Here is a 12,145-nt window from a genome sequence, read left to right as displayed (position 1 = left end):
ATGTACATGCCAGCTTTGTTTTATTAAATAGATACATTGTGCAATGAGTATAGTCTGTAAGGCTATTACCGACCCTAATTTATACCTTCAGTTCAATCCGAGAGGTTGATCGCTGTGTAAAAGGGAAGCACATATATTCCTAGAGCATCAGTCCGTGAGGCTATGCCGGAATACTATAGGTAAAATACCTGGTTGCGGCGAATTGTCAATGCTATCAGTCTAGACTACAGTCCGCGAGACTGTAGCACGACTGCCTATATGTTTAAGAACATTAATTACGTTAATTACAACGGCTTATATGTACTATTTTATACGTAAGTATATAGATATGTAGATACGTATGTAGATACGTACGTAGTTATAGTATAACATCCAACATCGAGGAAGTAGGCGGTAGAAACACTACCTATTACCCTACCAAATGGGCAATTCACAAAGATCACCGAGCCGCTTATGATGTCTGACCAGTATAAGCGTTGGTCTCTGATTGAAAACATCATGTCTAGAGATAAGGGTCAAAGATAATGGACACTTATTTTTTGTTGCTGAAATTAGAGCAGCATTGTGAAGGCTATTTGACCGTATTGTTATAGAATCCCCATTGACCAACAATACTGTATACGACTTAACCGATGATGAGGCCGGTGCTTCAACGTGCGCCGCGCCGGCGTGCGCGCCCGCGGCCGCGACCACCACGCCGGCTGCGCCCGCTCCCGCGCCTACATCCGCAGCTACCACCACACAGGTGACCGGTGAACAAATTGGTTTACAAGAATCTACGCCGATTGTGACCGCGCTTGATCCCGGTTTATTATGTTTGTTGGGCGATGAGCCCGTAAAAGAAGAAACATTTGGTCCTTGCATTCACGACGATATATCGACGAGATAGTCCAACATTCTAGTTAATGGTATGAAGGACGATATTAAGAATGATATTTTAAAACGTTACGAAATACCAGAAAATTTAAAGTTAGCGCAAGCTCCTATACTCAATCCCGAGATTAAGGTCGCGTGTAATGATAATGTTTTAAAACGGGATAATATTCTAAGTGACAAGCAAAGGTTGCTCTCGACTATTATAACAGGAGTTGCCAATACATTGTCGAATATCTTGACAACAGATTCAACTTTAGACAACAACAAACAGGGGATTATAAAGTCACTGAGCGATACAGGTAGACTATTATGTGCCACTTACTTTTTTCAGAGACTCAGAGCAGGCGTAATTTCTTGGTGCCTAGTTTAAATAAGGAGATCAAGGATAATATTAAGGACTTAAAGCGCGATAGTTTGCTTTTTGGTAAAGACTTACAAGAAAGTCTGAAGTCAATAAAAGCAATGACTAAAACCGGAGCAGAATTGAGACCGACTGTCACAAAGCCTAAATGGACGCCCAAGCACCAACAGGCAGGAGCAGGACCGTCGACATCGAGGGCTTTAAACTGGAGGGGCAGCCGTCGTCGGCGTCGCGGCCGCCGCCTCGCCAGAGTCGCCAGACGCCAGCGAGGACGAGCTACACGCGTGGCGGGCGCAGACCGCCGCCGCCGTCCCGCCGCGCGAGCGACCGCCGAGCGCCGCCGCCGCGGCCGCACGCCCGGACCTCGCGCCGCTAGCATCGGATGCTGATACACAACCTCAGGCTGGTAGACTTCAATTCTTTTATAAAGTATGGTTAGGCATTACCAAGGATCCCACCGTATTGTCTTGGGTCCGTGGTGTGCGTATTCCAATATCGGATTGTATATCTCAATCGAATATTCCTGTTAACAAACCCGAGTCGGTTGCACACGAGACGATTATGAACGAGGAAGTCAAAAAACTTATTAGTGCTGGTGCTATACAAGAATGTGATCCGTGTCAGGATCAATTCTTGTCCAGTATTTTTCTTATTAAAAAGAGTAATGGAAAAAATAGATTCATTCTAAATTTAAAATCATTGAATAAGTTTATATGTACCCCGCACTTCAAACTCGAAGATTATAGGACAGCAATGAGACTTTTATCACAAAACGCTTACATGTGTTCAATAGATTTGAAAGACGCCTATTTTGCGATAAATATTGATCCTGATTACAGAAAATATTTACGATTTCTTTGGAAAAACAAAACATACGAATTCTTGGTATGTCCATTCGGCCTAAATATTGCTCCGTACATATTCACGAAGTTAATGCGTCCTGTTGTGCAGTTTTTGCGCAATCAAGGTTTTTTATCAGTCATTTACTTAGACGACTTGTTACTCTTCGGTGACACGTATTCTAACTGCTTACATAACTTTAATGTAACGAAAGACTTGTTAGAATCATTAGGATTTACAATAAATGTTGCTAAATCAATAGGTACACCAAGTCGAACGGCAAATTTTCTTGGGTTTAGTTTCAATTCTGCAAATTTGACAATTAATATTCCATGCGAAAAAAGAGAGAGGATTAAAGGCGAACTTTTATACTTTAAATCCATTCGAAGATGTAAACTTCGTAATTTCGCACATTTGATAGGATTATTAGTTTCTGCAGCCTTACCACGATCTTTTTAAAAACGATTCAAACGCAGAGCAGTTCAGTTTAGGTGCCTAAACTGGGCGTCTCAATTTGCTACCATGATCTCCAATGTTCAGAGTCGAAACTGAACCGCGTACAAGTGAATGAAAGACCGAGATTGTCTCCGGTCCGCAACTGAATCGTTTTGACAAGAAAAGGACGACGCTATAGTAATCGTATAAATCTATCTCGTTTTCCCCTTGTGACGCTTGATCGTTCGAAAACCAGGAACGATTTGTAGTTAACTTACTAATTTTTAATTTAATTTTGTCCTTATAATTGAAATTATTATGAATTTTACATTTAAATGTAAAAATCATAATAATTGCAATGTTTTTTGTAAGATTTCTTATCTTTTTGAGCAAAAATATGTATAAATGAAAAACAATATAAGGACAGTTCGTTAAAGGTTATGTTTAGAACGTCGCGCCCTTGACTAGTAAGTAGGTAATTAATAATAAAGTTTTTGTTTATGTATTTGAAGTGCTGTGCTCGGCTATAGAACTTGCAGTACTTATTTGGATAATATTTTAACAATTACGGAAGTCATTAGTATTTCGTCACTACTTTAAAAAAACTTGCATCTTCATCTGTCAATGAAAAGAAAATTGTAGTAAGTATGTATGAAATGCATATAGACTTACTGCGTTTTACGAGATACGAGATATTCTACAAGTAGTGACCATTTGTAGGTAGCTCACTCGTGTCTAAATTTAAAGTATATCGCTAAGTTATGCTAGACCTAGTTGATTCCTTAGCCATCCTAGGCATAGTTTGTCGCAAGTGTTAACATGACTCCTTGCATATCGACTAAAAAAGGATTAGACTTTTTTCGCTCCTTTTGATTTGCGTTTTTGCGAAAGTTGCGAGATCATAGGGCACTCTAAAAATGTAAAAACGTGTAGTTAGTTGGAATAGTTGGTCCGTAAATATTACTAAACAAAATCATAAAACTTTATATTTTATTATCGAATCGGTAAGGATCGAAAAACCAAAATAATAAATTAAGGTGATGAAACTAGCTTTAGTTATATTTTCCATCTCCTGCTCCTTATAAAAAACACAAAACTATTTAGTATCGCTAGTGTTACAACAAAGCGATTCAGAATAATGCGGTAAATGAGTAACTTTTTATGAATCGCTAAATTTGACATTCCTGCGATTCAGTTTAGGCTCAAGTGGCATGTCATGGTACGAAATACACTTGAGATGAGTAAATGAAACGGCTGGGACGCTTATCGCTCGCTCGGTCGAAATTGGATCGCAATAACAATGTCGTGGTAGGAAATAGCGACGCAGTTCAGTTTAGGTCCTAAACTGAATCGCGTTAAGAGATCATGGTAAGGTCCCTGTTTGTCCGGCAGTACCATACGGCTGGTTGTATACTAAGATATTGGAAAGAATCAAATTTCTTTATTTAAGTAAAAATGATGACTATGATCAATACATTAGCATTCCGGGTAGCTTAGATGATGATCTAGATTGGTGGATATATAATATAGAAACATGTAGTAATCCGATCAAGACAGGAAATTATCAATTAGAGATATTTTCTGATGCGTCGCTAACAGGCTGGGGAGCAAGTTGCTCAGATATGACAGCCAGTGGTCAGTGGTCCAGTCATGAGCTTGGGCAACACATTAATTGTCTAGAGTTAACTGCCGCGTTTTTTGGTTTAAAAATATTTGCTAAAGATTACAAAAATTGTGAGATTTTGCTAAGGATAGACAATACCACTGCGATTTCATATATCAATCACATGGGTGGTGTTCGATTCCCACATCTGAGTGAATTAAGCCGACAGATATGGCAATGGTGCGAGGAACGCGACATACATATATTTGCTTCGTATGTTCGTTCAGAAAACAACGATATAGCAGATGCAGAATCACGCCGGAAACATGCAGACATTGAGTGGGAGCTAGCCGACAGTGCCTTTCGGAAAATTTGTAATTTTTTAAACAAAAGTCCAGAGATTGACCTCTTTGCGAGTCGAATAAACAAAAAATGTACTAGATTTGTTTCGTGGCATCGTGATCCTGACGCGTACAATATCGACGCGTTTACCATATCTTGGTCGTCGTATTTCTTTTACGCTTTTCCACCATTTTGTCTAATACTTAGGATATTGCAAATGATAATAACAGATAAAGCGGAGGGCATTGTTGTTGTGCCACTATGGCCTACACAACCCTGGTTTCCTCTTTTTGAGAGATTATTGATTTCTGAACGAATAGAACTCCCACCTAAACCAAATTTATTGTCCTCCCCTTACAGTGTCGAACACAAGCTGCACAGGAGCCTTACCCTGGTTGCCGGAGTGTTGTCCGGGCGGCATTCATGAGGCAAGGCACTCCTGCAGAAGCGGCAGACATCATGCTAGCGTCACTTACAGAAACCACACTTAAGCAATATAATTGTTATTTAAAGAAATGGTATATATTTTGTAAGGAAAAATGTTATGATATTTTTGATGTCGGCGTAGCAGAAGTATTAGATTATTTCACATTACTTTTTAATCAAGGTTGTCAATTTGGATCAATTAATACTGCGAAAGCAGTTTTGTCATTAATATTGAATAATAATGTTATAAATAATCCAACCGTGAAACGTTTTATGACGGGAGTATACAAACTGCGGTCTCCAAATCCACGATATGATTTTACTTGGGACCCTTCAATCGTTCTTAATCATTTAAGTTGTTGGTATCCAAATGAAAGCCTTTCTTACGAGCATCTTTCTAGGAAGTTAATAACTATTTTGGCATTAGTTACGGCACACCGTGTGCAAACCTTATCGTTAATCAAGCTAAGTAATATTCATAAATGTAATAAAAAATATATTATTAACATTACAGATAAGATTAAGACATCCGCAGTTAATCGCATGCAGCCAAAACTGATTCTGCCTTATTTCGATGAAAATCAGTCAATTTGTCCTGCAAGGACTTTAGAATGTTATTTGGTTGTCTCATCTACCAATCGCCCAAGCGATTGTGATTTTCTTTTTACAAGTTTTAAAAAACCATTTAGAAAAGTGTGTTCACAGACCTTGAGTCGATGGATCAAAACCACTTTGCTCGAGAGTGGTATTGATACATCGATCTTCAAATCGCATAGTACGAGACACGCAAGTACGTCAGCAGCCAACCGGCTCGGGGTTAATATAGAACTGATTAAGAATACCGCCGGTTGGTCAGATAATTCCTTGACGTTCGCTAGGTTCTATAATAGAGATGTTCTAGCGGACTCGGCCGAAGTATTTGCTCGTACAATATTACATGGTAATAATAATTGAAGTGTCTGTTGATTACAGTTAAACTGACGTAAACGTTTGTTTTATTTACATTTTTCAAACATACATGTTTCATTTAATCTGCTATTTCGTGTAACTCTAAACATCTACATGTAAAGTACAGTGTAATCACGAAGGGCGAATCACAGAAGTTTAATAGATAATCAAACGAACTTACCTGTAAGTGATGTTCGATGACTATTAAACGATGTGATTCGCCCGAGTGATTACAACCCTCCCTGACCCGAACTGGTCAAGCTCCAGATTCTACCCAATTGGTCACGAAATAGCACACGTATTTGATGGCCTTTTTTATAAGAAACGTGTATGAAATACCCCCAATTTAGGCGAGATATTTTTTTGTTAAAAATGTTACTCTAAAATTGTGTACGATGGCAGCACATTCGCGTGCTACTACATGTAAAGTACAGTGTAATCACTCGGGCGAATCACATCGTTTAATAGTCATCGAACATCACTTACAGGTAAGTTCGTTTGATTATCTATTATTCGTCTTCGTTATCTAGTATGAACGTAAACGCCAAGCGGAGCCGTAAAACAGGTAAATTCATTTGCCATTAATTTAATTTGCTATAAAATTTACGGCACAATATCGATTGAACTCTGCCCTTCACTTGAAATTTAATAATGTATGTAAAAGTAACAGTTTAGTACATTTTAACGGTCTGCCGCTAAACGGTATTGAGGGTCTTAAATCAGTATTTAATCTAGACAATAATCAACTCTGATCAACTTCCTAGGGACGATGCCCCGGGAAAACGTAGAATTAGTTTAAGCTATTATATGTTTGTTTAATGAAATAAAGTAACTCTGTGCAAGTAGCAAGAAGTTGCTGAACAAAAAAGGTTGAAGTTCTGCAAATAAAATATATTTTTCAGTACAGATGGTGTTTTTTTACGCACTAGTGCGAGAAGTGGTTCATTATATGTCAGGTCAAAACTTCGGAGGGCCATCTGTACTGAAAAACGTAGTACGATACACGTGCGAAAAGGAAATTCATAGGTCGTGTTTTAATTTATCGCCACTCGTTTCGAACTTCCTTTTTTATGCACTTTTATCGTAATGTATTGGGTTGGCACAAAAGTAATGACACACTCTACAAAACTCTATACATTTCCTTTCTTAAGTTAATTGTTTTCGATAATATTCTAGTATGTTGTAGAACATTCTAGGTACTTCTAATGTGAGGGTATATAAAGCCGCCCTCGTGATTGGTTTAGTTAGATTGAAATAAAATGGACGAGCGACAAGTTCGAACACTTTACTTATACGAGTACTTGTTAGGCCACAGTGCGCGGGCTGCGGCTGACAATATCAACACTGCTGCACTGCATTGGGCGCTGAAAGTACAAGCCATGCCACGGTGTCCAGATGGTTTGACCGTTTTAAATCAGGAGACAGGAGCCTTGAAAGTCAGTCACGCTCAGGGCGACCACCTGCATTCAATGATGATGATTTACGCCGCGAACTACAGTCGAATCCTGATGCTACTACTCGTGAATTAGCGGAAGCACTTAACTGCAGTCACCACGCTGTGGAATACCATCTGCATGAGCTTGGGTATCGAAAAGTTTTGGCTCGATGGGTATCGCACATCCTTACCGACGCCAGTCGTGCAGTCCGTGTCGCCATCTGTCGATCACTTTTGCTGCTACCCCGACGTAAAGAGTTTTTGACTGATCTGGTTACGAAAGATGAAGCATGGATTTATTATGAGAACGATATACGTCGTGCTTTTTGGCTGCCTCGAGAAGAAACGCCACCAACTCAACCGAAGCTGAGTCAAAAGAACCGCTTAAAATTTTTGCTTTGTTGTTTCTGGGACTCGCAAGGCATGCTGTTTCATGAACTATTACACAATGAAACTGTAAACGCTAACAAATATTCAACACAGCTCACCGAACTATCTTCTGCTATCAAGAAAAAACGACGAAGACGAGCCACTGTAATTTTACTACATGATAACGCTCGACCTCATGTCGCATCTACCGTTCGCCAACAGCTGCAGAACTTGGGCTGGGAGACGATACCCCACCCACCTTATTCTCCAGATCTCGCACCATCAGACTTTCATTTGTTTAGAGCCCTGAAACGCCATTTGCGGGGTAAACAATTCAATGATTTCCATGATGTACAGGTGGAGTTGAACAACTTTTTCGAGGCACAGCCATCAGAGTTCTGGGCGAAAGGCACCCAAACTTTGCCGGATCGTTGGCAAGAAGTCATAGATGCTAATGGTGATTACATCATCGACTAAGCTTTTTGTATTGCAATAATAATAAAAAATATAAAACGTAAACCAAGTATCTTATTACTTTTGTGCCAACCCAATAGTTCTCGAGATATTTAGAAATGTAACAGACAGACAGACAGACGAACAGAGCGTCACCATAACCACCGCGTTCTTTTTGTGCCTTTTTGGTACGGAACCCTAAAAAGCGACGAAAACATCAATCTAGACTCTAGGCAATTTGTTTGCTAGACAATGTCCAGTCTAACGTGAGAGACTCTCAACACAGTCCGAATTCTAATGGATGAGTCCGGGCAGACTCCGGGATTGCATTCCATAATCCTGGTTCCGGCGGATGCAAATCCCGGGCTTTCCCGGCTCGTACGATGTGTGCTCTGTAACAAATAGTGGTGATCCGATGTTGGTTGAAGAAAATGAATAGGGTTAATTATTATAAGTAAACGTCTGTAGAAATAAATGAGCTCTAGTAATGTTATGACTATATTGAAAAACGAATAATTCATAATATCTACCCTAATAAGATCATATTGTTTTTAGAAAAAAACCAAACCAAACTAAAAAAAAAACGAGAAATTCTGGATATTTCCTACAAAAGTCACACGTTAATGGGGGTATTAACGTCTATTTTCAGGTTTAATAACATCAATAGAAGCTCCGTTTCTGACGTTTTATGATTTCTGCAGCAGAGCTAAGATGGATAGCTGTCTATCATTTGTCTATCACATTCTAACAAGTATGTAAGTGCGAAAGTGACGCATGATATGACAAGTTACAAAAACTCGACCATGATACGGCCACTGCTGTGAATTCATCAAACTAAAATCATAATCCTTTTATGGAGAGCTCGAGAGTCATTTTTATTGCGGGAAGATCTGATTCGCGTACAAAAATTACAATAGGCTACTTGACACTTTTGTAAAGTCTGTCTTATATGATGATTAAGTATTGTCCAATTAACCGAAATAAAATACATCCATATTTTATTATGAGTATACTTTTACGTAATCAGGCGAAAACAACAAAGTCATGTCAATTTATAGATTATCTGTGCATCAGGTCATCAAACAACATCTTCTGACTTTTGAGTATGAGGCATAAAGTTGATTATTTCAGTGATTGTTTTGACATGAAGTAAGTTCGAATTAGATGACGTCACTACATCGCTGACAGAGTTTTCGGTGGCCAAAAAAAATAATACACACATTTTTAATCGAAAATTCGCAGTCATCATACACTTTTAATACCCAAAATTTATAAATATTGTTTTTTTTTTATGTCAAATATTATAGAAGACAATCATTTATTATGCCAAATTCGATATGAGTCATCCAGTTCGGTATGAGTAGGGTCTAATGAGCATAAAGTAAAACTGTACTTATTTTGTTGCAGCTGACGGCGTGCTGTCAACCGTGAACGTGGTGGAGGCTCTGCAGGAGTTCTGGCAGGTGAAGGCCGCGCGGGGGGGCGGCGCGGGGGCGCTCGTCATCTACGAGTCTGTGCCCGCCGCCCACCCGCCGTATGTGTGCTACGTCACGCTGCCGGGGGGCGCTTGCTTCGGTAGCTTCCAGGTGCGTAGCAGGTGTAGTTCGTAGCACTAGTTGTGGAGTCTACGAGTCTGTGCCCGCCGCCCACCCGCCGTATGTCTGCTACGTCTCGCTGCCGGGGGGCGCTTGTTTCGGTAGCTTCCAGGTGCGTAGCAGGTGTAGTTCGTAGCACAGAGCATGGAGCCTACGAGTGTCTGTCTGTATTCGTAGCGCTCGCGAGCGTAGAACTCGTAGATTGCAGGTGTTCGTAGCGCTAGTAGTAGAGTCTAGACCAGACTAGTGTCTGTGCCCGCCGCCCACCCGCCGTATGTGTTTGTGTGCTACGTCACGCTACCGGCGGGCTCTTGCTTCGGTAGCTTCCAGGTGCATAGCACTTGTAACGTGCAGGTATTCGTAGCGCTAGTAGTGAGGTCTACAAGTTTGTGCCCGCCGCCTACCCGCCTTATGTGCTACGTGACGCTGCCAGGGGGCGCTTGCTTCGGTAGCAACAAGGCGCGTAGCATTCGCAGCGTTCAGGTGTAGTTTGTGGCGCTACTCTTGTACTTATGTAATCTACGAGTCTACATTCATCAAATCTTTAGTTCGCGATACAGACAGTGGTGTCTATTGACCATGTATCATCGTCAATTCTACGATACTATTCTTCTAATATTAAATTTCCGTAGCTTTTGCTAACTGTCCCAGCATTCTAAAAGTATCTTCTTTTCAGAATTGCCCGACCAAGGCAGAAGCCCGACGCAGCGCGGCGAAAATCGCGCTCATGAACAGCGTGTTCAACGAGCACGAATCCCGCCGTATTTCGGAACATTTCATCGAGAAGGCCGTGGCTGAGGCTCGAGCCAGCTTCGCGGGTGATGCTGCCGCACATCAAGACCCTAGCGCTGGCATTGCTGCCTTCAGGTGAGATCCAGTGCTAAAAAAAAACATAACATTATCACGGCCATCATTTGTTAGACTAGCGCAATGAAGAGCGCAAATTTCTGAATCTCATGTGGTCTACTCACAATTGGTCGGTTTTTCTCACCAGCCTATTATGAACATATTATGAGCCATAATAATATTATGTCATAATTTTGCTTTGAAACTTACAAATGGGCAATTGACGATATTATTTTGTACAATTTGTACTATCATATCTCCATTAAAAACTACTCGTATTATTGTCGCACTAGTCTATAGACTAAGGCTCATGATGACATTTATAGTAGCATAAGCCGCATACCAAACTAGAGACGAACAACGCTTTTTTATGCTTTGAACTCTTTGAAGTTACAAAATAAGAATATCTGCGATCGTGCTTTTCTCGTTGTCAGGTTCATGCTGGAGGCAAACAAAGGGCGCACAATGCTGGAGTTCCAGGAGTTGATGACAGTGTTCCAGCTGCTCCACTGGAACGGTTCGCTGCGTGCCATGAGAGAACGCCAGTGCTCACGCCAGGAGGTGAGTTCCAGATGTTCCAGATGTTGGATACTGTTCTAGCTGTTTAGATGGCTGGATGTATATCATGTGGGAGCAGACTGGTGGCCGTTTAGTGTGTCCTCACAAAGGAAGGTAAGTTCCATGAGTGCCAGATGCAGATCCAGATCCAGATGCAGATGATGCAGGCAGTGTCATATCTGCTCTAAGAATTGGTTCGCTGCGTGGCACGCGAGAACGCTAATGCTGGCATCAGGAGGTAAGTTCCAGGTGTTCAATTTCTTACAGCTGATGACTGCTTCAGCTCCTGTTTTGACGGTTCGACGCGCACCATGTGCTTTACATGCTCTCAATGCTTGCGCCAGGAGGTGAGGAGTTTGTCAGCTATCACAGCTGTCCGCTTGAATTAATGTTTACGTATGAATAGTTTCCAAATTCTCTAACTACTCGTACTGAGTATATTGATAAGTTCGTCCTTGTAAATTGTTTCATCATAAAGAACTTAGCTAGCGTATTAAAATGTTTTCTTTTCTCAGGTTGTCGCCCACTACTCCGCGCGAGCTCTCGACGACGCGATGCGCGAGCAAATGGCGCGCGAATGGGCCGCGAGGGAGCGCGAAGCGGGCACCGGCGGCGTCATTCGCGCGGAGCTCGCGCGAGCGGAGCGCGAACTCCGCTCCGCGAGGCTTGCCGCGCGGGAACTCCGCTTCCCGAAGGAGAAGCGCGATATCTTGACGCTCGCCGCTCGCCTTGCCCCGCCGCAGCAGCCACAGTGATCTCAAAACTATGTATAGAACTGTTGTCCAGTGAATGTCCAACAACTTGATATTCTCTTCAATAAATCGTTACGTAGTTTTCGACATCACAAGCCTTATTGAACTTTTCTCTTAATCAGTAGTAGATCTGTAATAGTCTTTTTTTTCGCGACGTTAGAAAGTACGAACGTTCATTCCGTAGACTGATCAGCGAATGACCTTAGTCACACCTGATGGAAAGTGAAGACGAAGTCTAAGATGAAGTTCGCCGATTCAATAATAGCCTATTCACTCTTGCTTTAAACGCCGCACCGCCGCCACGCC

General features: G+C 41.3%; 1 protein-coding gene across 1 annotated transcript in view; it reads left to right on the top strand.

Moving 5' to 3' along the window:
* LOC125225610 (protein limb expression 1 homolog) overlaps positions 1 to 11,926 on the top strand; it is a 46,337-nt gene extending 34,411 nt beyond the window's left edge. Inside the window, exons 2-5 of the mRNA XM_048129397.1 lie at positions 9,496 to 9,674; positions 10,360 to 10,550; positions 10,964 to 11,090; positions 11,603 to 11,926. Of these exons, the coding sequence (XP_047985354.1) occupies positions 9,496 to 9,674; positions 10,360 to 10,550; positions 10,964 to 11,090; positions 11,603 to 11,842 (737 nt within the window). The 3' untranslated portion in view covers positions 11,843 to 11,926. The remainder of the gene's footprint in view (positions 1 to 9,495; positions 9,675 to 10,359; positions 10,551 to 10,963; positions 11,091 to 11,602) is intronic.
* The last annotated feature ends 219 nt before the right edge of the window (positions 11,927 to 12,145 follow it).

The sequence above is a fragment of the Leguminivora glycinivorella genome, chromosome 4, assembly GCF_023078275.1.
Source record: "Leguminivora glycinivorella isolate SPB_JAAS2020 chromosome 4, LegGlyc_1.1, whole genome shotgun sequence".
NCBI lineage: Eukaryota > Metazoa > Arthropoda > Insecta > Lepidoptera > Tortricidae > Leguminivora > Leguminivora glycinivorella.
The sequence above is the reverse complement of the archived record's forward strand: the minus strand, read 5'-3'. Positions and strand labels throughout refer to the sequence as shown.